The 26620-nt window shown below is 47.6% G+C and overlaps 1 protein-coding gene across 3 annotated transcripts in view; it reads right to left on the minus strand.

The window, feature by feature from the left end:
• The window catches only part of LOC115125484 (patatin-like phospholipase domain-containing protein 2), a 36927-nt gene extending 26367 nt beyond the window's left edge, over nt 1-10560 (minus strand). For all 3 annotated transcript variants that reach the window (XR_010464652.1, XR_010464653.1, XM_065022201.1), the window contains exons 1-2: nt 9988-10560; nt 9439-9671 (exon numbers count right to left, since the gene is read on the minus strand). Coding sequence is in view for 1 of the 3 variants with exons in the window: in XM_065022201.1 (XP_064878273.1) it covers nt 9439-9671; nt 9988-10174 (420 nt within the window). In the remaining 2 variants the exon portion in view is untranslated. The remainder of the gene's footprint in view (nt 1-9438; nt 9672-9987) is intronic.
• Between the last annotated feature and the right edge of the window lie 16060 nt (nt 10561-26620).

Genomic DNA, 26620 nt, shown 5'->3' on the forward strand with positions numbered 1-26620 from the left:
ACTGGCTGTGGGCTACACTAGTTCATTATGTTAGGTCCTGATCCCTGATCTGGCTGTGGGCTACACTAGTTCATTCACAATGTTAGGTCCTAGTTCATCTGGTCTGATCTGGCTGTGGCTACACTAGTTCATTATGTTAGGCCCTGATCTGGCTGTGCCACATGGCTGTGGGCTACACTAGTTCATTATGTTAGGCCTGATCTGGCTGTGGGCTACACTAGTTCATTATGTTAGGCCCTGATCTGGCTGATCTGGCTACACACTAGTTCATTATGTTAGGTCCTGATCTGGCTGTGGGCTACACTAGTTCATTATGTTAGGTCCTGATCTGGCTGTGGGCTACACTAGTTCATTATGTTAGGTCCTGATCTGGCTGTGGGCTACACTAGTTCATTATGTTAGGCCCTGACACTAGTTCTGTTAGCTGTCTGGCTGTGGGCTACACTAGTTCATTATGTTAGGCCCTGATCTGGCTGTGGGCTACACTAGTTCATTATGTTAGGTCCTGATCTGGCTGTGGGCTACACTAGTTCATTATGTTAGGCCCTGATCTGGCTGTGCCACATGGCTGTGGGCTACACTAGTTCATTATGTTAGGCCCTGATCTGGCTGTGGGCTACACTAGTTCATTATGTTAGGCCCTGATCTGGCTGTGGGCTACACTAGTTCATTATGTTAGGCCCTGATCTGGCTGTGGGCTACACTAGTTCATTATGTTAGGTCCTCCTGATCTGGCTGTGGGCTACACTAGTTCATTATGTTAGGTCCTGATCTGGCTGTGGGCCACACTAGTTCATTATGTTAGCCTGTCTGGCTGTGGGCTACACTAGTTCATTATGTTAGGTCCTGATCTGGCTGTGGGCTGTGCTACACTAGTTCATTATGTTAGGTCCTGATCTGGCTGTGGGCTACACTAGTTCATTATGTTAGGTCCTGATCTGGCTGTGGGCTACATTAGTTCATTATGTTAGGCCCTGATCTGGCTGGCTGTGGCTACACTAGTTCATTATGTTAGGTCCTGATCCACATGGCTGTGGGCTACACTAGTTCATTATGTTAGGCCCTGATCTGGCTGTGGGCTACACTAGTTCATTATGTTAGGTCCTGATCTGGCTGTGGGCTACACTAGTTCATTATGTTAGGTCCTGATCTGGCTGTGGGCTACACTAGTTCATTATGTTAGTTAGGCCCTGATCTGGCTGTGGGCTGTGGGCTACACTAGTTCATTATGTTAGGTCCTGATCTGGCTGTGGGCTACACTAGTTCATTATGTTAGGCCCTGATCTGGCTGTGGGCTACACTAGTTCATTATGTTAGGTCCTGATCTGGCTGTGGGCTACACTAGTTCATTATGTTAGGTCCTGATCTGGCTGTGGGCTACACTAGTTCATTATGTTAGGTCCTGATCTGGCTGTGGGCTACACTAGTTCATTATGTTAGGTCCTGATCTGGCTGTGGGCTACACTAGTTCATTATGTTAGGCCCTGATCTGGCTGTGCCACATGGCTGTGGGCTACACTAGTTCATTATGTTAGGTCCTGATCTGGCTGTGGGCTACACTAGTTCATTATGTTAGGCCCTGATCTGGCTGTGGGCTACACTAGTTCATTATGTTAGGCCCTGATCTGGCTGTGGGCTACACTAGTTCATTATGTTAGGTCCTGATCTGGCTGTGGGCTGTGGGCACTAGTTCATTATGTTAGGTCCTGATCTGGCTGTGGGCTACACTAGTTCATTATGTTAGGCCCTGATCTGGCTGTGGGCTACACTAGTTCATTATGTTAGGTCCTGATCTGGCTGTGGGCTACACTAGTTCATTATGTTAGGTCCTGATCTGGCTGTGGGCTACACTAGTTCATTATGTTAGGTCCTGATCTGGCTGGCTGGGGCTACACTAGTTCATTATGTTAGGTCCTGATCTGGCTGTGGGCTACACTAGTTCATTATGTTAGGTCCTGATCTGGCTGTGGGCTACACTAGTTCATTATGTTAGGCCCTGATCTGGCTGTGGGCTACACTAGTTCATTATGTTAGGTCCTGATCTGGCTGTGGGCTACACTAGTTCATTATGTTAGGTCCTGATCTGGCTGTGGGCTACACTAGTTCATTATGTTAGGTCCTGATCTGGCTGTGGGCTACACTAGTTCATTATGTTAGGTCCTGATCTGGCTGTGGGCTACACTAGTTCATTATGTTAGGCCCTGATCTGGTTATGCCACATGGCTGTGGGCTACACTAGTTCATTATGTTAGGTCCTGATCTGGCTGTGCCACATGGCTGTGGGCTACACTAGTTCATTATGTTAGGGCCCTGATCTGGCTGTGGGCTACACTAGTTCATTATGTTAGGTCCTGATGGCTGTGGGCTACACTAGTTCATTATGTTAGGTCCTGATCTGGCTGTGGGCTACACTAGTTCATTATGTTAGGCCCTGATCTGGCTGTGGGCTACACTAGTTCATTATGTTAGGTCCTGATCTGGCTGTGCCACATGGCTGTGGGCTACACTAGTTCATTATGTTAGGTCCTGATCTGGCTGTGGGCTACACTAGTTCATTATGTTAGGTCCTGATCTGGCTGTGCCACATGGCTGTGGGCTACACTAGTTCATTATGTTAGGTCCTGATCTGGCTGTGGGCTACACTAGTTCATGGCTGATCTGTGGGCTACACTAGTTCATTATGTTAGGTCCTGATCTGGCTGTGGGCTACACTAGTTCATTATGTTAGGTCCTGATCTGGCTGTATGTTAGGTCCACATGGCTGTGGGCTACACTAGTTCATTATGTTAGGTCCTGATCTGGCTGTGGGCTACACTAGTTCATTATGTTAGGTCCTGATCTGGCTGTGGGCTACACTAGTTCATTATGTTAGGTCCTGATCTGGCTGTGCCACATGGCTGTGGGCTACACTAGTTCATTATGTTAGGTCCTGATCTGGCTGTGGGCTACACTAGTTCATTATGTTAGGTCCTGATCTGGCTGTGGGCTACACTAGTTCATTATGTTAGGCCCTGATCTGGCTGTGGGCTACACTAGTTCATTATGTTAGGTCCTGATCTGGCTGTGGGCTACACTAGTTCATTATGTTAGGTCCTGATCTGGCTGTGGGCTACACTAGTTCATTATGTTAGGCCCTGATCTGGCTGTGGGCTACACTAGTTCATTATGTTAGGTCCTGATCTGGCTGTGGGCTACACTAGTTCATTATGTTAGGTCCTGATCTGGCTGTGGGCTCTGGCTGTGGGCTACACTCTGTTCATTATGTTAGGTCCTGATCTGGCTGTGGGCTACACTAGTTCATTATGTTAGGTCCTGATCTGGCTGTGGGCTACACTAGTTCATTATGTTAGGCCCTGATCTGGCTGTGGGCTACACTAGTTCATTATGTTAGGTCCTGATCTGGCTGTGGGCTACACTAGTTCATTATGTTAGGTCCTGATCTGGCTGTGGGCTACACTAGTTCATTATGTTAGGTCCTGATCTGGCTGTGGGCTACACTAGTTCATTATGTTAGGTCCTGATCTGGCTGTGCCATATGGCTGTGGGCTACACTAGTTCATTATGTTAGGTCCTGATCTGGCTGTGGGCTACACTAGTTCATTATGTTAGGTCCTGATCTGGCTGTGGGCTACACTAGTTCATTATGTTAGGTCCTGATCTGGCTGTGGGCTACACTAGTTCATTATGTTAGGTCCTGATCTGGCTGTGGGCTACACTAGTTCATTATGTTAGGCCCTGATCTGGCTGTGGGCTACACTAGTTCATTATGTTAGGTCCTGATCTGGCTGTGGGCTACACTAGTTCATTATGTTAGGTCCTGATCTGGCTGTGGGCTACACTAGTTCATTATGTTAGGCCCTGATCTGGCTGTGGGCTACACTAGTTCATTATGTTAGGTCCTGATCTGGCTGTGCCACATGGCTGTGGGCTACACTAGTTCATTATGTTAGGTCCTGATCTGGCTGTGCCACATGGCTGTGGGCTACACTAGTTCATTATGTTAGGTCCTGATCTGGCTGTGGGCTACACTAGTTCATTATGTTAGGCCCTGATCTGGCTGTGGGCTACACTAGTTCATTATGTTAGGTCCTGATCTGGCTGTGCCAGTTCATGGCTGTGCCACATGGCTGCTACACTAGTTCATTATGTTAGGTCCTGATCTGGCTGTGCCACATGGCTGTGGGCTACACTAGTTCATTATGTTAGGCCCTGATCTGGCTGTGCCACATGGCTGTGGGCTACACTAGTTCATTATGTTAGGTCCTGATCTGGCTGTGCCACATGGCTGTGGGCTACACTAGTTCATTATGTTAGGTCCTGATCTGGCTGTGGGCTACACTAGTTCATTATGTTAGGTCCTGATCTGGCTGTGCCACATGGCTGTGGGCTACACTAGTTCATTATGTTAGGTCCTGATCTGGCTGTGCCACATGGCTGTGGGCTACACTAGTTCATTATGTTAGGTCCTGATCTGGCTGTGGGCTACATTAGTTCATTATGTTAGGTCCTGATCTGGCTGTGCCACATGGCTGTGGGCTACACTAGTTCATTATGTTAGGTCCTGATCTGGCTGTGGGCTACATTAGTTCATTATGTTAGGTCCTGATCTGGCTGTGGGCTGTGGGCTACACTAGTTCATTATGTTAGGTCCTGATCTGGCTGTGGGCTGTGGGCTACACTAGTTCATTATGTTAGGTCCTGATCTGGCTGTGCCACATGGCTGTGGGCTACACTAGTTCATTATGTTAGGTCCTGATCTGGCTGTGGGCTACACTAGTTCATTATGTTAGGTCCTGATCTGGCTGTGCCACATGGCTGTGGGCTACACTAGTTCATTATGTTAGGTCCTGATCTGGCTGTGGGCTACACTAGTTCATTATGTTAGGTCCTGATCTGGCTGTGCCACATGGCTGTGGGCTACACTAGTTCATTATGTTAGGTCCTGATCTGGCTGTGGGCTACACTAGTTCATTATGTTAGGCCCTGATCTGGCTGTGCCACATGGCTGTGGGCTACACTAGTTCATTATGTTAGGCCCTGATCTGGCTGTGGGCTACTACACTAGTTCATTATGTTAGGTCCTGATCTGGCTGTGCCACATGGCTGTGGCTACACTAGTTCATTATGTTAGGTCCTGATCTGGCTGTGGCTACACTAGTTCATTATGTTAGGTCCTGATCTGGCTGTGGCTGCTACACTAGTTCATTATGTTAGGTCCTGATCTGGCTGTGGGCTGTGGGCTACACTAGTTCATTATGTTAGGCCCTGATCTGGCTGTGCCACATGGCTGTGGGCTACACTAGTTCATTATGTTAGGTCCTGATCTGGTTATGCCATATGGCTGTGGGCTACACTAGTTCATTATGTTAGGTCCTGATCTGGCTGTGCCACATGGCTGTGGGCTACACTAGTTCATTATGTTAGGCCCTGATCTGGTTATGCCATATGGCTGTGGGCTACACTAGTTCATTATGTTAGGTCCTGATCTGGTTATGCCATATGGCTGTGGGCTACACTAGTTCATTATGTTAGGTCCTGATCTGGCTGTGCCACATGGCTGTGGGCTACACTAGTTCATTATGTTAGGTCCTGATCTGGTTATGCCATATGGCTGTGGGCTACACTAGTTCATTATGTTAGGTCCTGATCTGGTTATGCCATATGGCTGTGGGCTACACTAGTTCATTATGTTAGGTCCTGATCTGGCTGTGGGCTACACTAGTTCATTATGTTAGGTCCTGATCTGGCTATGCCATATGGCTGTGGGCTACACTAGTTCATTATGTTAGGTCCTGATCTGGTTATGCCATATGGCTGTGGGCTACACTAGTTCATTATGTTAGGCCCTGATCTGGTTATGCCATATGGCTGTGGGCTACACTAGTTCATTATGTTATTATCATTATTTTTAATATTATTTTATATTATGAAGAATACAATTGAACAAAGCTGAATAAAATCTTCAATATTTTCTCCAAACGATTTGAGGGATTGTTGCAGCTGCGGCTATTCTGTGTTGAAGCGGTTACGAAAGAAATAGGTACTGCTATATGCTTCATTTAAAGTTATTTATGTAACTTTAGTTGTTCTACAAACATGGGCCTATATGTTTTGATGTTTAATACATTGTAAGGCTGCACGATGAGACTCTAATTTACATTTACATTTTACATTTAAGTCATTTAGCAGACGCTCTTATCCAGAGCGACTTACAAATTGGTGCTTTCACCTTATGACATCCAGTGGAACAGCCACTTTACAATAGTGCATCTAGGTCTTTTAAGGGGGGGGAGGTGAGAAGGATTACTTTATCCTATCCTAGGTATTCCTTAAAGAGGTGGGGTTTCAGGTGTCTCCGATTTCTAATGATAATTAGAAAAAAAGTATCTTGAAAGGCTTGAGCTCTGCTTTGTTTTTTTTTGCGCCAGCTGTACACACTACATCAGTCTCTCATTCACAATGAGACAAACCCTTGATAATGCCTCGAATATCACGGTGGCATCCCTTTGTGGCCGTAATGCCCCCTAAAAAAAAACATGCCTTTTGTGGCCTGGAGAGATGCGCTGTGGCCTGGAGAGCTGTGTTGTGGCCTGGAGAGCTGCGTTGTGGCCTGGAGAGCTGCGTTGTGGCCTGGAGAGCTGTGTTGTGGCCTTCTCCATTTGAGGGTTTTGCAATCCGAAGCATCAGTAACGCGGCTCTCCATCATGTGATTGGGTCTTTCTGACAGGCTACAACTTGCGCGCGTCCTTATCCGATTCCGTAGCACCCTCTCTCGAAGTTGGCTGAAGATGGTCAGCCAACAAGATGAGTAAGTCCCCTAATGAACAGCAAAAGCACTAGTCTATGTCAATCTACTATCACCCATAGGACAAAAGTCGACCTATTCAATTCTGTGCGAGAAATAAATATTCCAAACATTAGTCTGGGACAGTGGTGGGATACGATTGACCCCACATTATCTTCTCCTAAACGCGAAACAATATTTTAAAAAGTTTAAATTAAAAATTATCAATAAATAAAATGTTTTGCCAAATTAGGCTCTACACTCCGTTGTAAAGCAGATTATTGTTCTTGAATGTAATAAGTTATTTGGCTACTTTAGTTGTGATACTAACCTTATTAAAACATATAGGACTATGGGTTAGGCTACATGAGGTGTGATACTAACCTTATAGGACTATGGGTTAGGCTTCATGAGGTGTGATACTAACCTTATAGGACTAACTTCATTATACTAACCTTATAGGACTATGGGTTAGGCTACATGAGGTGTGATACTAACCTTATAGGACTATGGGTTAGGCTTCATGAGGTGTGATACTAACCTTATAGGACTATGGGTTAGGCTTCATGAGGTGTGATACTAACCTTATAGGACTATGGGTTAGGCTTCATGAGGTGTGATACTAACCTTATAGGACTATGGGTTAGGCTTCATGAGGTGTGATACTAACCTTATTAAAACATATAGGACTATGGGTTAGGCTTCATGAGGTGTGATACTAACCTTATTAAAACATATAGGACTATGGGTTAGGCTTCATGAGGTGTGCGACTATGATTTGAACAAGTAGCAACAAAAAAAAGCATTGTTTCTTATGCTGGGCATCCTTCACAAGTGATGGGCTAATATTGTCACCTATCAGACTATTCTTGATTTAATCTTGTCTTTACATATACTAAATCACATACAGTTTAAGCAAAATATATTTAAACTCATTTCTTTCACAATTCCTGACATGTAATCCCAGTAAAAATTCCCTGTTTTAGGTCATTTAGGTCATTTAGGTCATTTAGGATTCCCTTTGTTTATTTTAATAATGTGAAATGTCAGAATAATAGTAGAGAGAATTATTTATTTCAGCTTTTATTTCTTTCATCTCATGCCCAGTGGGTCAGAAGTTTACATATACTCAAATATTATTTGGTAGCATTCCTGACTGATGTCTTGAGATGTTGCTTCAATATATCCACATCATTTTCCTACCTCATGATACCATCTATTTTGTGAAGTGCACCAGTCCCTCCTGCAGCAAAGCAACACCCCCACAACATGATGCTGCCACCCCCATGCTTCACGGTTGGGATGGTGTTCTTCGGCTTGGAAGCCTCCCCCTTTTCCTCCAAACATAACGATGGTCAATATGGCCAAAGAGTTATATTTCTGTTTCATCAGACCAGAGGACATTTCTCCAAAAAGTACGATCGTTGTCCCCATGTGCAAACCGTAGTCTGGCTTTTTTATGGCGGTTTTGGAGCAGTGGCTTCTTCCTTGCTGAGCAGCCTTTCAGGTTATGTCGATATAGGACTCGTTGTACTGTGGATATAGATACTTTTGTACCTGTTTCCTTCAGCATCTTCACAAGGTCCTTTGCTGTTGTTCTGAGATTGTTATTGACCAAATACTTATTTTCCACCATAATTTGCAAATAAATTCATTAAAAATCCTACAATGTGATTTTCTGGATTTTTTTATAATTTTGTCTGTCATAGTTGAAGTGTACCTATGATGAAAATTACAGGCCTCTCTCATCTTTTTAAGTGGGAAAACTTGCACAATTGGTGGCTGACTAAATACTTTTTTGCCCCACTGTACATAGAGAATGGAGGACGCTTTCCCATTGTTCATTTTCATGCCAGCCAGGTAGGCTATATTCCTGTTGTAAAAAGAAGCAATGTGCTTCATTTTAGTAATGTTGAGAAATAAATATAGAACATGTATCTGTTGGGATCCTCCTCTTTTTATTAGAGGCCATCACTCTGTTTTCTCGTGCAATTGCATAGCCTATAGAAATGTTGTGCAACATATGCTCATGGGTTCTCATGAAGAGTTTGATTAGATTTACGATTACATTTGCAGTGATGTCAGAGTGATTAGAGGGACAACAGAGTGCTGAGTACCAGGCAGTCAGCCAGTTTGGCAGGATACTAATGACCAGCAGCAGCAGCAGAGCTTGAAGAAGCCTAATTAAAGTGACTAAACAGGTGAACGTGGAATTTGACTGCCTTCATGATTCGTGACCGCCGGTGTGGCGGTAATACGGTCACCACAACAGCCCTAGTCATGATACAACGGGATGTGTCAGATAACAAGCAGCATTAGTTCAGGTGCTTTGGAAAAAAAATCACCATTTTGCAACTGTTAGCTTCTTTAGATTTTTGGAAGGGGAGGGGACATTTAGACATGCAAAGAGAGAGGGTGGAGCTCCCTTGTTCCGGTTCCAATCTCTTCTGGACCCAGAACTTTAATCAACCATCTGACAAATTACGCAAAATGTTTGTTCTGGGTTAACCTGAGATTATTTCAATAGAATAGAATCTCCATGGAGAATGTGTTTTTTTTTGTCCAGGATCAGGCTTAATCTGTGTCTGGGAAACCAGTCCTGTGTGTCTCAATGGTAATTTATTCCGATCAGAACATGTTTTTTGGACCCTCACCTGCACCAGCTCTTCCTTGCTGTTGAAGTGGGACACCAAGACATTCTCTCCATCGGTCACCCTGGTCAGTGATATGCCCAGCCTCCCTGTGGCTCTGTGGTGGGAATCGGGTGGCAGGGTTTTATACAGCATGTTACGCATGATCTTGACCAGGTTGAAAGACGGATGCATAGGACCCAGGAAACGCTTCCGGGCATCCTTAGCCACATCAATGATGTTGGCGCCTGCCTCACCTGATGAGGAATTCAGGAAGATGACAGAATATTGTTTTACTATACAGTATGTCCACAGATCATTAGACCTGCGTGTGTATGGTAACGTTATGTCGTGACGTCATAATGGGCGTTTCTATTGTTGGCAACTGGAAAAACATGAATGTGTATCATTTTCACAAGGTTGCCATCAAGCACAACAGGGTGGGTAGTAACAGCAGACAATCAACATGCAAAGACAGGGCGGACAGCAAAGAAAAAGCACGAAACTGACACACACACACACACACAGTCAAATCATGATGTAATAATTAGAGTAAAGTTCAGCGCTGCCTACCTAAACACGCTCCGGTGACCAGCGCAGATGCGGTGAGCGCCCCTGCCGATGCCCCGTATATGTGGCGGGCGTTGTGGACTAGAAAAGGACACTGTTCCAGTAGACAACTCGCTACACCAATATGATAGATCCCCAAGAAACCACAACCTGCAAAGGAAATGTTCCACGTAGAATCTAGAGGAAACATAGCTAGCCACTATCTGAGAGACAGTCGACTGAAAAGACAGAAAGCTCTGCAGAAGTTAGTTATCTAAAGTGCTGGTAATACCACAGTCTTTGAATGTTCACAATGTGTGTAAAATTTCAGCTATTGGTAGTTGTTGTCCCCTTGTCGTTCCCTGAGCGATCTGTCTGTTTTCATATAGTTCAACACTTGACAGACTGTCAACAAGTTGATTGTCTTTCTGTTCTTGAAGACATCTTCACCATTCCCTTCCTCACACGTTTATTCTTTTTTGTAAGACAATTGCCTGTTGTTCGATAGTAACGTATTTGTCCAAAAAACAATCACTTTATCCAGGTGAAAACTGTTCAAACATCTGTCATTGAAAGCTGTGTCTCTGGCACTTTCGTTCTTCTCTGTCGCATTTGTGTACACAGCGAGGAGGAAGGGCGTGAAGTTTAACCGCAATGTCCAATCAGAATCTGTATCCCTGAAACACCCGTCCTATCAGTGGCTGAGTTCCATGTGACGGTCTCCTCGCCCTCTATCTGCCGTCACTCAGAATATCTTGGATTTTCTGAGAGGGGCTTTTCGGTGTCCCCGTTTGTCACCTGTCTCTGTCACATTTTGACTATATCTTCTCTTACTCTTGAATGAAATTGGTCAACAGATTACTTACATAATTTTATTTTAAATTGAGACAAGAATAAATTCATACTCTCGTCATACTCAGGAATCAAATAGCTGTGTAGCTAATAAACGGTTTGTTATAGACCAGACCGTCATTGTAAATAACAATGTGTTCTTTAACTGACTAATTTTTTTATTTTTAACATCGTCAACAAAGACCTCTGGGGACAAAAAAAAATATTTCACCTCAGTAGGAATGTGTTTACATAAGTTTAAAGACGCAATTGACAATAATATTGTTGTTTTATAGCCATTGGCCCACATAAAAAACGAGTGTTCTTCGATGGGACTGTGTGTTTTTACAAGCAAATAATACACTTATTTTGTGCTTCCTTTGGTTTACATTTCGGTTTTTCTATTACTTCTAAACAACAATGAACAATACAGTGTAGAGTGTCTGCTATCACATGGTACTAGAAAAACATGAAATAAACAACAGACCAGCAAGACTGATTGATTTCAACGTTCCTCCATGACACCTTTGCCAGAATCCAAAACGGGCATTGTGCTTTACTTATAGTGCAATAACATCTGTTATATATGGGGTCTAGGTAACTCCATTTGCATCATTTATTTATCAGTTTAAATCCCCTTTTAAAAATATCTTAAGTGTTGTTCAGAACAGAGTGTAGCGAAGATATTTGTATCTTGTGAAACAATTGTGAACAACTGTCAAAAACCCTGGAAAAACATTACCACATCATGAAGTAACGCGGCTGCAATTCTCCAATGGATAATTTTAGGACATTCACGGAATACATTGCTGCCAAGAATAACAACATATTATATCATAACATCTGTTTTATTTTCTCCTTATTAACCATCTCCCAGACTGGCATATGTATTTGTTCAAGTGTGTGTGTGTGTGTGTGTGTATGTGTGTGTGTGTGTGTATGTGTGTGTGTGTGTGTGTGTGTGTGTGTGTGTGTGTGTGTGTGTGTGTGTGTGTGTGTGTGTGTGTGTGTACTGTGTGTGTGTGTGTGTGTGTGTGTGTGTGTGTGTGTGTGTGTGTGTGTGTGTGTGTGTGTGTGTGTGTGTGTGGTAGTAGTAGTAGAATATCAATATGTTCTATAATGATACCATATACACTATGAATATATCATCATATGAAACCAAACTTCTGTGACACACACACACACACACACACACACACACACTGTAACGGCTCTCGTTTGTTGAATGAAGAGTGGACCAAGGCGCAGCGTGGAAAGTGTTCATGATTTTAATATTCAAAAAACACTCAAACAAAATAACAAACGTGAAAACGAAAGCGCCCAGTTCTGTCAGGCAAAAACCACTAAACAAAGAACAAGACCCAAAAAAAAACCACTAAAAACAAAAAGAACAAGACCCAAAGTTCTGATCCCCAATCAGAGACAAAACAGCCACTAAAAACAAAAAGAACAAGACCCAAAAGGACAACTTATATCTGATCCCCAATCAGAGACAACGATAGACAGCTGCCTCTGATTAGGAACCACACTCAGCAAAACAACAAAGAACAAGACCCAAAAGGACAACTTATATCTGATCCCCAATCAGAGACAACGATAGACAGCTGCCTCTGATTAGGAACCACACTCAGCAAAACAACAAAGAACAAGACCCAAAAGGACAACTTATATCTGATCCCCAATCAGAGACAACGATAGACAGCTGCCTCTGATTAGGAACCACACTCAGCAAAACAACAAAGAACAAGACCCAAAAGGACAACTTATATCTGATCCCCAATCAGAGACAACGATAGACAGCTGCCTCTGATTAGGAACCACACTCAGCAAAACAACAAAGAACAAGACCCAAAAGGACAACTTATATCTGATCCCCAATCAGAGACAACGATAGACAGCTGCCTCTGATTAGGAACCACACTCGGCAAAACAACAAAGAAATGGAAAACATAGACTTTCCCACCCGAGTCACACCCTGACCTAACCAAACACAGAGAATAAATAAGGATCTCTAAGGTCAGGGCGTGACACACACACATACATCCCAATGACCATAAACAGTTCTAATCTGAATCCTTACATAGACTAATGTTGCTGTTAGGGATTGTCAATCATCATAATCAACAATGGGAATACCTTCAGACAAAGTCATTTGAGTTGCTTTAAAATGTTTCTTATTTTATGTAAATGCACAGAACCAAAATATAAACGCAACATGTAAATGTAACGGATGTGAAATGGCTAGCTTAGTTAGCGGTGCGCGCTAAATAGCGTTTCAATCGGTGACGTCACTTGCTCTGAGACCTTGAAGTAGTAGTTCCCCTTGCTCTGCAAGAGCCGCGGCTTTTGTGGAGCGATGGGTAACGATGCTTCGTGGGTGACTGTTGTTGATGTGTGCAGAGGGTCCCTGGTTCGCGCCCGGGTATGGGCGAGGGGACGGTCTAAAGTTATACTGTTACATAAAGTGTTGGTCCCATGTTTCATGAGCTGAAATTAAAGACCCCAGAAATGTTCCATATGCACTAACAAAAGCTTATTCATCTGAAATGTGTTTACATCCCTAGTTAGCAGTGTGGCATATCAATAAGCTGATTAAACAGTGTGATCATTACACAGGTGCACCTTGTACTGGGGTCAATAAATGGCCACTTTAAAATGTTCCGTTTTGTCACACAACACAATGCCACAGATGTCTCAAGTTTTGAGGGAGTGTACAATTGATATGCTGACTGTAGAGCTGTTGCCAGAGAATTTAAGGTTTATTTCTCTACCATAAGCCACTTCCAACATCGTTATAGAGAATTTGGCAGTACGTCCAACCAGCTTTACAACCACAGCCCAGGACCTCCACATCCGGCTTCTTCACCTGAGGGATGGTCTCAGACCAGCCGCCCAGACAGCTGATGAAACTGTGGGTTTGCACAATCCTGAGGCCCATTGTCGTGCCATTCATCCACCGCCATTACCTCAAGTTTCAGCATGATAATGCACGGCCCCATGTCACAACGATCTGGACACAATTCCTGGAAGCTGAAAAGGGCCCAGTTCTTCCATGGCCTGCATACTCACCAGACATGTCACCCATTGAGCATGTTTGGGATGCTCTGGATCGATGTATACGACAGGGTGTTCCAATTCCCACCAATATCCAGCAACTTCACACAGCCATTGAAGAGGATTGGGACGACATTCCACAGGCCACAATCAACAGCCTGATCAACACGATGTGAAGGAGATGTGTCACGCTGCATGAGGCAAATAGTGGTCACACCAGATACTGACTGGTTTTCTGATCCACACTCCTACCCTTTTTGTTAAGATATGTGTGACCAACAGATGAATATCTGTACTCCCAGTCATGTGAAATCCATAGATTAGGGCCGAATGCATTTATTTCAATTGACTGATTTCCTGTAACTCAGTAAAATCTTAGAAATTGCATGTTGCATTTGTATTTCTGTTCAGTATAGAAATAGAAATTTGAGTGTCCATAATCCTAATCTTGAAAAACTAGAACCAAATCTTACATTTGGCACACGCATATAAATGTTTTCGTCTTTCACTAGAGACTCATAATAAATAGCTCTCTGTTGTTTGTTTTTTAAAACTCTGTCAAAGGTTCATCCGTGATTACGCAAAGGACAGAGATACTTTTTTTCCCATGGTCCTTAAATTCAACTCAGGACCTGGAAGCCAGTTCCACTCCTTATTTTCATTGTTCCCCTCTAATCAGGGACTGATTTAGACCTGGGACAGCAGGTGGGTAATTCCCCTCTAATCAGGGACTGATTTAGACCTGGGACACCAGGTGGGTTCCCCTCTCATCAGGACCTGATTTAGTTCCACCTGGGACACCAGATTGATTCCCCTCTAATCAGGGACTGATTTAGACCTGGGACACCAGATAGGTGACTCCCCTCTAATCAGGGACTGATTTAGACCTGGGACACCAGGTGGGTGATTCCCCTCTAATCAGGGACTGATTTAGACCTGGGACACCAGGTGGGTGATTCCCCTCTAATCAGGGAATGATTTAGACCTAGGACACCAGGTGTGTGATTCCCCTCTAATCAGGGACTGATTTAGACCTGGGACACCAGATGGGTGATTCCCCTCTAATCAGGGCCTGGTTTAGACCTGGGACACCAGGTGGGTGATTCGCCTCTAATCAGGGACTGATTTAGACCTGGGACATCAGGTGGGTGATTCCCCTCTAATCAGGGACTGATTTAGACCTGGGACACCAGGTATGTGATTCCCCCTCTAATCAGGGACTGATTTAGACCTGGGACACCAGGTGTGTGATTCCCCCTCTAATCAGGGACTGATTTAGACCTGGGACACCAGGTGGGTGATTCCCCTCTAATCAGGGACTGATTTAGACCTGGGACACCAGGTGTGTGATTCCCCTCTAATCAGGGACTGATTTAGACCTGGGACACCAGGTGGGTGATTCCCCTCTAATCAGGGACTGATTTAGACCTGGGACACCAGGTGTGTGATTCCCCTCTAATCAGGGACTGATTTAGACCTGGGACACCAGGTGGGTGATTCCCCTCTAATCAGGGACTGATTTAGACCTGGGACACCAGGTGGGTGATTCCCCTCTAATCAGGGACTGATTTAGACCTGGGACACCAGGTGGGTGATTCCCCTCTAATCAGGGACTGATTTAGACCTGGGACACCAGGTGGGTGATTCCCCTCTAATCAGGGACTGATTTAGACCTGGGACACCAGGTGGGTGATTCCCCTCTAATCAGGGACTGATTTAGACCTGGGACACCAGGTGGGTGATTCCCCTCTAATCAGGGCCTGGTTTAGACCTGGGACACCAGGTGGGTGATTCCCCTCTAATCAGGGACTGATTTAGACCTGGGACATCAGGTGGGTGATTCCCCTCTAATCAGGGACTGATTTAGACCTGGGACACCAGGTATGTGATTCCCCCTCTAATCAGGGACTGATTTAGACCTGGGACACCAGGTGGGTGATTCCCCCTCTAATCAGGGACTGATTTAGACCTGGGACACCAGGTGTGTGATTCCCCCTCTAATCAGGGACTGATTTAGACCTGGGACACCAGGTGTGTGATTCCCCCTCTAATCAGGGACTGATTTAGAGCCGGGACACCAGATGTGTGATTCCCCTCTGATCAGGGACTGATTTAGACCTGGGACACCAGGTGTGTGATTCCCCTCTAATCAGGGACTGATTTAGACCTGGGACACCAGGTGGGTGATTCCCCTCTAATCAGGGACTGATTTAGACCTGGGACACCAGGTGGGTGATTCCCCTCTAATCAGGGCCTGGTTTAGACCTGGGACACCAGGTGAGTGATTCCCCTCTAATCAGGGACTGATTTAGACCTGGGACATCAGGTGGGTGATTCCCCTCAATCAGGGACTGATTTGTTGGGACACCAGGTATGTGATTCCCCCTCTAATCAGGGACTGATTTAGACCTGGGACACCAGGTGTGTGATTCCCCCTCTAATCAGGGACTGATTTAGAACTGGGACACCAGGTGTGTGAGTCCCCCTCTAATCAGGGACTGATTTAGAGCCGGGACACCAGATGTGTGATTCCCCTCTAATCAGGGACTGATTTAGACCTGGGACACCAGGTGTGTGATTCCCCAATCAGGGACTGATTTAGACCTGGGACACCAGGTGGGTGATTCCCCTCTAATCAGGGACTGATTTAGACCTGGGACACCAGGTGGTGATTCCCCTCTAATCAGGGACTGATTTAGACCTGGGACACCAGGTGGGTGATTCCCCTCTAATCAGGGACTGATTTAGACCTGGGACACCAGGTGTGATTCCCCCTCTAATCAGGGACTGATTTAGACCTGGGACACCAGGTGTGTGATTCCCCCTAATCAGGGACTGATTTAGACCTGGGACACCAGGTGGGTGATTCCCCAATCAGGGACTGATTTAGACCTGGGACACCAGGTGTGTGATTCCCCCTCTAATCAGGGACTGATTTAGAGCCTGGGACACCAGATGTGGTGATTCCCCTCTGATCAGGGACTGATTTAGACCTGGGACACCAGGTGTGTGATTCCCCTCTAATCAGGGACTGATTTAGACCTGGGACACCAGGTGGGTGATTCCCCTCTAATCAGGGACTGATTTAGACCAAAGACACCAGGTGTGTGATTCCCCTCTAATCAGGGACTGATTTAGACCTGGGACACCAGGTGGGTGATTCCCCTCTAATCAGGGACTGATTTAGAGCCGGGACACCAGATGTGTGATTCCCCTCTGATCAGGGACTGATTTAGACCTGGGACACCAGGTGTGTGATTCCCCTCTAATCAGGGACTGATTTAGACCTGGGACACCAGGTGGGTGATTCCCCTCTAATCAGGGACTGATTTAGACCTGGGACACCAGGTGGGTGATTCCCCTCTAATCAGGGCCTGATTTAGACCTGGGACACCAGGTGGGTGATTCCCCTCTAATCAGGGACTGATTTAGACCTGGGACATCAGGTGGGTGATTCCCCTCTAATCAGGGACTGATTTAGACCTGGGACACCAGGTATGTGATTCCCCCTCTAATCAGGGACTGATTTAGACCTGGGACACCAGGTGGGTGATTCCCCTCTAATCAGGGACTGATTTAGACCTGGGACACCAGGTATGTGATTCCCCCTCTAATCAGGGACTGATTTAGACCTGGGACACCAGGTGTGTGATTCCCCCTCTAATCAGGGACTGATTTAGACCTGGGACACCAGGTGGGTGATTCCCCTCTAATCAGGGACTGATTTAGACCAGGGACACCAGGTGTGTGATTCCCCCTCTAATCAGGGACTGATTTAGAGCCGGGACACCAGATGTGTGATTCCCCTCTGATCAGGGACTGATTTAGACCTGGGACACCAGGTGTGTGATTCCCCTCTAATCAGGGACTGATTTAGACCTGGGACACCAGGTGGGTGATTCCCCTCTAATCAGGGACTGATTTAGACCAAAGACACCAGGTGTGTGATTCCCCTCTAATCAGGGACTGATTTAGACCTGGGACACCAGGTGGGTAATTCCCCTCTAATCAGGGACTGATTTAGAGCCGGGACACCAGATGTGTGATTCCCCTCTGATCAGGGACTGATTTAGACCTGGGACACCAGGTGTGTGATTCCCCTCTAATCAGGGACTGATTTAGACCTGGGACACCAGGTGGGTGATTCCCCTCTAATCAGGGACTGATTTAGACCAGGGACACCAGGTGGGTGATTCCCCTCTAATCAGGGACTGATTTAGACCTGGGACACCAGGTGGGTGATTCCCCTCTAATCAGGGCCTGGTTTAGACCTGGGACACCAGGTGGGTGATTCCCCTCTAATCAGGGACTGATTTAGACCTGGGACATCAGGTGGGTGATTCCCCTCTAATCAGGGACTGATTTAGACCTGGGACACCAGGTATGTGATTCCCCCTCTAATCAGGGACTGATTTAGACCTGGGACACCAGGTGTGTGATTCCCCCTCTAATCAGGGACTGATTTAGACCTGGGACACCAGGTGGGTGATTCCCCTCTAATCAGGGACTGATTTAGACCAGGGACACCAGGTGTGTGATTCCCCCTCTAATCAGGGACTGATTTAGAGCCGTGTGTGATTCCCCTCTGATCAGGGACTGATTTAGACCTGGGACACCAGGTGTGTGATTCCCCTCTAATCAGGGACTGATTTAGACCTGGGACACCAGGTGGGTGATTCCCCTCTAATCAGGGACTGATTTAGACCTGGGACACCAGGTGGGTGATTCCCCTCTAATCAGGGCCTGGTTTAGACCTGGGACACCAGGTGGGTGATTCCCCTCTAATCAGGGACTGATTTAGACCTGGGACACCAGGTGGGTGATTCCCCTCTCTGAATCAGGGACTGATTTAGACCTGGGACACCAGGTGGGTGATTCCCCCTCTAATCAGGGACTGATTTAGACCTGGGACACCAGGTGGGTGATTCCCCTCTAATCAGGGACTGATTTAGACCTGGGACATCAGGTGGGTGATTCCCCTCTAATCAGGGACTGATTTAGACCTGGGACACCAGGTGGGTGATTCCCCTCTAATCAGGGACTGATTTAGACCTGGGACACCAGGTGTGGATTCCCCTCTAATCAGGGACTGATTTAGACCTGGGACACCAGGTGGGTGATTCCCCTCTAATCAGGGACTGATTTAGACCAGGGACACCAGGTGTGTGATTCCCCTCTAATCAGGGACTGATTTAGACCTGGGACACCAGGTGTGTGATTCCCCCTCTAATCAGGGACTGATTTAGACCTGGGACACCAGGTGTGTGAATCCCCTCTGATCAGGGACTGATTTAGACCTGGGACACCAGGTGTGTGATTCCCCTCTAATCAGGGACTGATTTAGACCTGGGACACCAGGTGGGTGATTCCCCTCTAATCAGGGACTGATTTAGACCTGGGACACCAGGTGGGTGATTCCCCTCTAATCAGGGACTGATTTAGACCTGGGACACCAGGTGGGTGATTCCCCTCTAATCAGGGACTGATTTAGACCTGGGACACCAGGTGGGTGATTCCCCTCTAATCAGGGACTGATTTAGACCTGGGACACCAGGTGGGTGATTCCCCTCTAATCAGGGACTGATTTAGACCTGGGACACCAGGTGTGTGATTCCCCCTCTAATCAGGGACTGATTTAGACCAGGGACACCAGGTGTGTGATTCCCCCTCTAATCAGGGACTGATTTAGAGCCGGGACACCAGATGTGTGATTCCCCTCTGATCAGGGACTGATTTAGACCTGGGACACCAGGTGTGTGATTCCCCTCTAATCAGGGACTGATTTAGACCTGGGACACCAGGTGGGTGATTCCCCTCTAATCAGGGACTGATTTAGACCTGGGACACCAGGTGGGTGATTCCCCTCTAATCAGGGACTGATTTAGACCTGGGACACCAGGTGGGTGATTCCCCTCTAATCAGGGACTGATTTAGACCTGGGACACCAGGTGGGTGATTCCCCTCTAATCAGGGACTGATTTAGACCTGGGACACCAGGTTGTGATTCCCCTCTAATCAGGGACTGATTTAGACCTGGGACACCAGGTGGGTGATTCCCCTCTAATCAGGGACTGATTTAGACCTGGGACATCAGGTGGGTGATTCCCCTCTAATCAGGGACTGATTTAGACCTGGGACACCAGGTATGTGATTCCCCTCTAATCAGGGACTGATTTAGACCTGGGACACCAGGTGTGTGATTCCCCTCTAATCAGGGACTGATTTAGACCTGGGACACCAGGTGGGTGATTCCCCTCTAATCAGGGACTGATTTAGACCAGGGACACCAGGTGGTGATTCCCCCTCTAATCAGGGACTGATTTAGACCAGGGACACCAGGTGTGTGATTCCCCCTCTAATCAGGGACTGATTTAGACCTGGGACACCAGGTGTGATTCCCCTCTGATCAGGGACTGATTTAGACCTGGGACACCAGGTGTGTGATTCCCCTCTAATCAGGGACTGATTTAGACCTGGGACACCAGGTGGGTGATTCCCTAATCAGGGACTGATTTAGACCTGGGACACCAGGTGGGTGATTCCCCTCTAATCAGGGACTGATTTAGACCTGGGACACCAGGTGGGTGATTCCCCTCTAATCAGGGACTGATTTTAGACCTGGGACACCAGGTGGGTGATTCCCTCTAATCAGGGACTGATTTAGACCTGGGACACCAGGTGGGTGATTCCCCTCTAATCAGGGACTGATTTAGACCTGGGACACCAGGTGGGTGATTCCCCCTCTAATCAGGGACTGATTTAGACCTGGGACACCAGGTGGTGATTCCCCCTCTAATCAGGGACTGATTTAGACCTGGGACACCAGGTGGGTGATTCCCCTCTAATCAGGGACTGATTTAGACCTGGGACACCAGGTGGGTGATTCCCCTCTAATCAGGGACTGATTTAGACCTGGGACACCAGGTGTGTGATTCCCCCTCTAATCAGGGACTGATTTAGACCTGGGACACCAGGTGTGTGATTCCCCTCTAATCAGGGACTGATTTAGACCTGGGACACCAGGTGGGTGATTCCCCTCTAATCAGGGACTGATTTAGACCAGGGACACCAGGTGTGTGATTCCCCCTCTAATCAGGGACTGATTTAGACCTGGGACACCAGGTGTGTGATTCCCCTCTAATCAGGGACTGATTTAGACCTGGGACACCAGGTGTGTGATTCCCCTCTAATCAGGGACTGATTTAGACCTGGGACACCAGGTGGGTGATTCCCCTCTAATCAGGGACTGATTTAGACCTGGGACACCAGGTGGGTGATTCCCCTCTAATCAGGGCCTGATTTAGACCTGGGACACCAGGTGGGTGATTCCCCTCTAATCAGGGACTGATTTAGACCTGGGACATCAGGTGGGTGATTCCCCTCTAATCAGGGACTGATTTAGACCTGGGACACCAGGTATGTGATTCCCCCTCTAATCAGGGACTGATTTAGACCTGGGACACCAGGTGTGTGATTCCCCCTCTAATCAGGGACTGATTTAGACCTGGGACACCAGGTGGGTGATTCCCCTCTAATCAGGGACTGATTTAGACCAGGGACACCAGGTGTGTGATTCCCCCTCTAATCAGGGACTGATTTAGAGCCGGGACACCAGATGTGTGATTCCCCTCTGATCAGGGACTGATTTAGACCTGGGACACCAGGTGTGTGATTCCCCTCTAATCAGGGACTGATTTAGACCTGGGACACCAGGTGGGTGATTCCCCCTCTAATCAGGGACTGATTTAGACCTGGGACACCAGGTGGGTGATTCCCCTCTAATCAGGGACTGATTTAGACCTGGGACACCAGGTGGGTGATTCCCCTCTAATCAGGGACTGATTTAGACCTGGGACACCAGGTGGGTGATTCCCCTCTAATCAGGGACTGATTTAGACCTGGGACACCAGGTGGGTGATTCCCCTCTAATCAGGGACTGATTTAGACCTGGGACACCAGGTGGGTGATTCCCCTCTAATCAGGGACTGATTTAGACCTGGGACACCAGGTGGGTGATTCCCCCTCTAATCAGGGACTGATTTAGACCTGGGACACCAGGTGGGTGATTCCCCTCTAATCAGGGACTGATTTAGACCTGGGACACCAGGTGGGTGATTCCCCTCTAATCAGGGACTGATTTAGACCTGGGACACCAGGTGGGTGATTCCCCTCTAATCAGGGACTGATTTAGACCTGGGACACCAGGTGGGTGATTCCCCTCTAATCAGGGACTGATTTAGACCTGGGACACCAGGTGTGTGATTCCCCTCTAATCAGGGACTGATTTAGACCTGGGACACCAGGTGGGTGATTCCCCTCTAATCAGGGACTGATTTAGACCAGGGACACCAGGTGTGTGATTCCCCTCTAATCAGGGACTGATTTAGACCTGGGACACCAGGTGTGTGATACCCCTCTAATCAGGGACTGATTTAGACCTGGGACACCAGATGGGTGATTCCCCTCTAATCAGGGACTGATTTAGACCTGGGACACCAGGTGGGTGATTCCCCTCTAATCAGGGACTGATTTAGACCTGGGACACCAGGTGGGTGATTCCCCTCTAATCAGGGACTGATTTAGACCTGGGACACCAGGTGGGTGATTCCCCTCTAATCAGGGACTGATTTAGACCTGGGACACCAGGTATGTGATTCCCCCTCTAATCAGGGACTGATTTAGACCTGGGACACCAGGTGGGTGATTCCCCTCTAATCAGGGACTGATTTAGACCTGGGACATCAGGTGGGTGATTCCCCTCTAATCAGGGACTGATTTAGACCTGGGACACCAGGTATGTGATTCCCCCTCTAATCAGGGACTGATTTAGACCTGGGACACCAGGTGTGTGATTCCCCCTCTAATCAGGGACTGATTTAGACCTGGGACACCAGGTGGGTGATTCCCCTCTAATCAGGGACTGATTTAGACCAGGGACACCAGGTGTGTGATTCCCCTCTAATCAGGGACTGATTTAGACCTGGGACACCAGGTGTGTGATTCCCCTCTGATCAGGGACTGATTTAGACCTGGGACACCAGGTGTGTGATTCCCCTCTAATCAGGGACTGATTTAGACCTGGGACACCAGGTGGGTGATTCCCCTCTAATCAGGGACTGATTTAGACCAAAGACACCAGGTGTGTGATTCCCCTCTAATCAGGGACTGATTTAGACCTGGGACACCAGGTGGGTGATTCCCCTCTAATCAGGGACTGATTTAGACCTGGGACACCAGGTGTGTGATTCCCCTCTGATCAGGGACTGATTTAGACCTGGGACACCAGGTGTGTGATTCCCCTCTAATCAGGGACTGATTTAGACCTGGGACACCAGGTGGGTGATTCCCCTCTAATCAGGGACTGATTTAGACCTGGGACACCAGGTGGGTGATTCCCCTCTAATCAGGGACTGATTTAGACCTGGGACACCAGGTGGGTGATTCCCCTCTAATCAGGGACTGATTTAGACCTGGGACACCAGGTGGGTGATTCCCCTCTAATCAGGGACTGATTTAGACCTGGGACACCAGGTGGGTGATTCCCCTCTAATCAGGGACTGATTTAGACCTGGGACACCAGGTGGGTGATTCCCCTCTAATCAGGGACTGATTTAGACCTGGGACACCAGGTGTGTGATTCCCCCTCTAATCAGGGACTGATTTAGACCTGGGACACCAGGTGGGTGATTCCCCTCTAATCAGGGACTGATTTAGACCTGGGACACCAGGTGGGTGATTCCCCTCTAATCAGGGACTGATTTAGACCTGGGACACCAGGTGGGTGATTCCCCTCTAATCAGGGACTGATTTAGACCTGGGACACCAGGTGTGTGATTCCCCCTCTAATCAGGGACTGATTTAGACCAGGGACACCAGGTGGGTGATTCCCCTCTAATCAGGGACTGATTTAGACCTGGGACACCAGGTGGGTGATTCCCCTCTAATCAGGGACTGATTTAGACCTGGGACACCAGGTGGGTGATTCCCCTCTAATCAGGGACTGATTTAGACCTGGGACACCAGGTGGGTGATTCCCCTCTAATCAGGGACTGATTTAGACCTGGGACACCAGGTGGGTGATTCCCCTCTAATCAGGGACTGATTTAGACCTGGGACACCAGGTGTGTGATTCCCCCTCTAATCAGGGACTGATTTAGACCTGGGACACCAGGTGGGTGATTCCCCTCTAATCAGGGACTGATTTAGACCAGGGACACCAGGTGGGTGATTCCCCTCTAATCAGGGACTGATTTAGACCTGGGACACCAGGTGTGTGATTCCCCTCTAATCAGGGACTGATTTAGACCTGGGACACCAGGTGGGTGATTCCCCTCTAATCAGGGACTGATTTAGACCTGGGACACCAGGTGGGTGATTCCCCTCTAATCAGGGACTGATTTAGAGCCGGGACACCAGATGTGTGATTCCCCTCTGATCAGGGACTGATTTAGACCTGGGACACCAGGTGGGTGATTCCCCTCTAATCAGGGACTGATTTAGACCTGGGACACCAGGTGGGTGATTCCCCTCTAATCAGGGACTGATTTAGACCTGGGACACCAGGTGGGTGATTCCCCTCTAATCAGGGACTGATTTAGACCAGGGACACCAGGTGGGTGATTCCCCTCTAATCAGGGACTGATTTAGACCAGGGACACCAGGTGGGTGATTCCCCTCTAATCAGGGACTGATTTAGACCTGGGACACCAGGTGGGTGATTCCCCTCTAATCAGGGACTGATTTAGACCTGGGACACCAGGTGGGTGATTCCCCTCTAATCAGGGACTGATTTAGACCTGGGACACCAGGTGTGTGATTCCCCCTCTAATCAGGGACTGATTTAGACCTGGGACACCAGGTGGGTGATTCCCCTCTAATCAGGGACTGATTTAGACCTGGGACACCAGGTGGGTGATTCCCCTCTAATCAGGGACTGATTTAGACCTGGGACACCAGGTGGGTGATTCCCCTCTAATCAGGGCCTGGTTTAGACCTGGGACACCAGGTGGGTGATTCCCCTCTAATCAGGGACTGATTTAGACCTGGGACACCAGGTATGTGATTCCCCCTCTAATCAGGGTCTGATTTAGACCTGGGACATCAGGTGGGTGATTCCCCTCTAATCAGGGACTGATTTAGACCTGGGACACCAGGTATGTGATTCCCCCTCTAATCAGGGACTGATTTAGACCTGGGACACCAGGTGTGTGATTCCCCCTCTAATCAGGGACTGATTTAGACCTGGGACACCAGGTGGGTGATTCCCCTCTAATCAGGGACTGATTTAGACCAGGGACACCAGGTGTGTGATTCCCCCTCTAATCAGGGACTGATTTAGAGCCGGGACACAGATGTGTGAATCCCCTCTGATCAGGGACTGATTTAGACCTGGGACACCAGGTGTGTGATTCCCCTCTAATCAGGGACTGATTTAGACCTGGGACACCAGGTGGGTGATTCCCCTCTAATCAGGGACTGATTTAGACCTGGGACACCAGGTGTGTGATTCCCCTCTGATCAGGGACTGATTTAGACCTGGGACACCAGGTGGGTGATTCCCCTCTAATCAGGGACTGATTTAGACCTGGGACACCAGGTGGGTGATTCCCCTCTAATCAGGGACTGATTTAGACCTGGGACACCAGGTGGGTGATTCCCCTCTAATCAGGGACTGATTTAGACCTGGGACACCAGGTGGGTGATTCCCCTCTAATCAGGGACTGATTTAGACCTGGGACACCAGGTGGGTGATTCCCCTCTAATCAGGGACTGATTTAGACCTGGGACACCAGGTGGGTGATTCCCCTCTAATCAGGGACTGATTTAGACCTGGGACACCAGGTGGGTGATTCCCCTCTAATCAGGGACTGATTTAGACCTGGGACACCAGGTGGGTGATTCCCCTCTAATCAGGGACTGATTTAGACCAGGGACACCAGGTGGGTGATTCCCCTCTAATCAGGGACTGATTTAGACCTGGGACACCAGGTGGGTGATTCCCCTCTAATCAGGGACTGATTTAGACCTGGGACACCAGGTGGGTGATTCCCCTCTAATCAGGGACTGATTTAGACCTGGGACACCAGGTGGGTGATTCCCCTCTAATCAGGGACTGATTTAGACCAGGGACACCAGGTGGGTGATTCCCCTCTAATCAGGGACTGATTTAGACCTGGGACACCAGGTGGGTGATTCCCCTCTAATCAGGGACTGATTTAGACCTGGGACACCAGGTGGGTGATTCCCCCTCTAATCAGGGACTGATTTAGACCTGGGACACCAGGTGGGTGATTCCCCTCTAATCAGGGACTGATTTAGACCTGGGACACCAGGTGTGTGATTCCCCCTCTAATCAGGGACTGATTTAGACCTGGGACACCAGGTGTGTGATTCCCCTCTAATCAGGGACTGATTTAGACCTGGGACACCAGGTGGGTGATTCCCCTCTAATCAGGGACTGATTTAGACCAGGGACACCAGGTGGGTGATTCCCCTCTAATCAGGGACTGATTTAGACCTGGGACACCAGGTGTGTGATTCCCCTCTATCAGGGACTGATTTAGACCTGGGACACCAGGTGTGTGATTCCCCTCTAATCAGGGACTGATTTAGACCTGGGACACCAGGTGGGTGATTCCCCTCTAATCAGGGACTGATTTAGACCTGGGACACCAGGTGGGTGATTCCCCTCTAATCAGGGACTGATTTAGACCTGGGACACCAGGTGGGTGATTCCCCTCTAATCAGGGACTGATTTAGACCTGGGACACCA

This window comes from Oncorhynchus nerka, linkage group LG9a (genome assembly GCF_034236695.1).
Source record: "Oncorhynchus nerka isolate Pitt River linkage group LG9a, Oner_Uvic_2.0, whole genome shotgun sequence".
In the NCBI taxonomy this organism is placed as follows: domain Eukaryota; kingdom Metazoa; phylum Chordata; class Actinopteri; order Salmoniformes; family Salmonidae; genus Oncorhynchus; species Oncorhynchus nerka.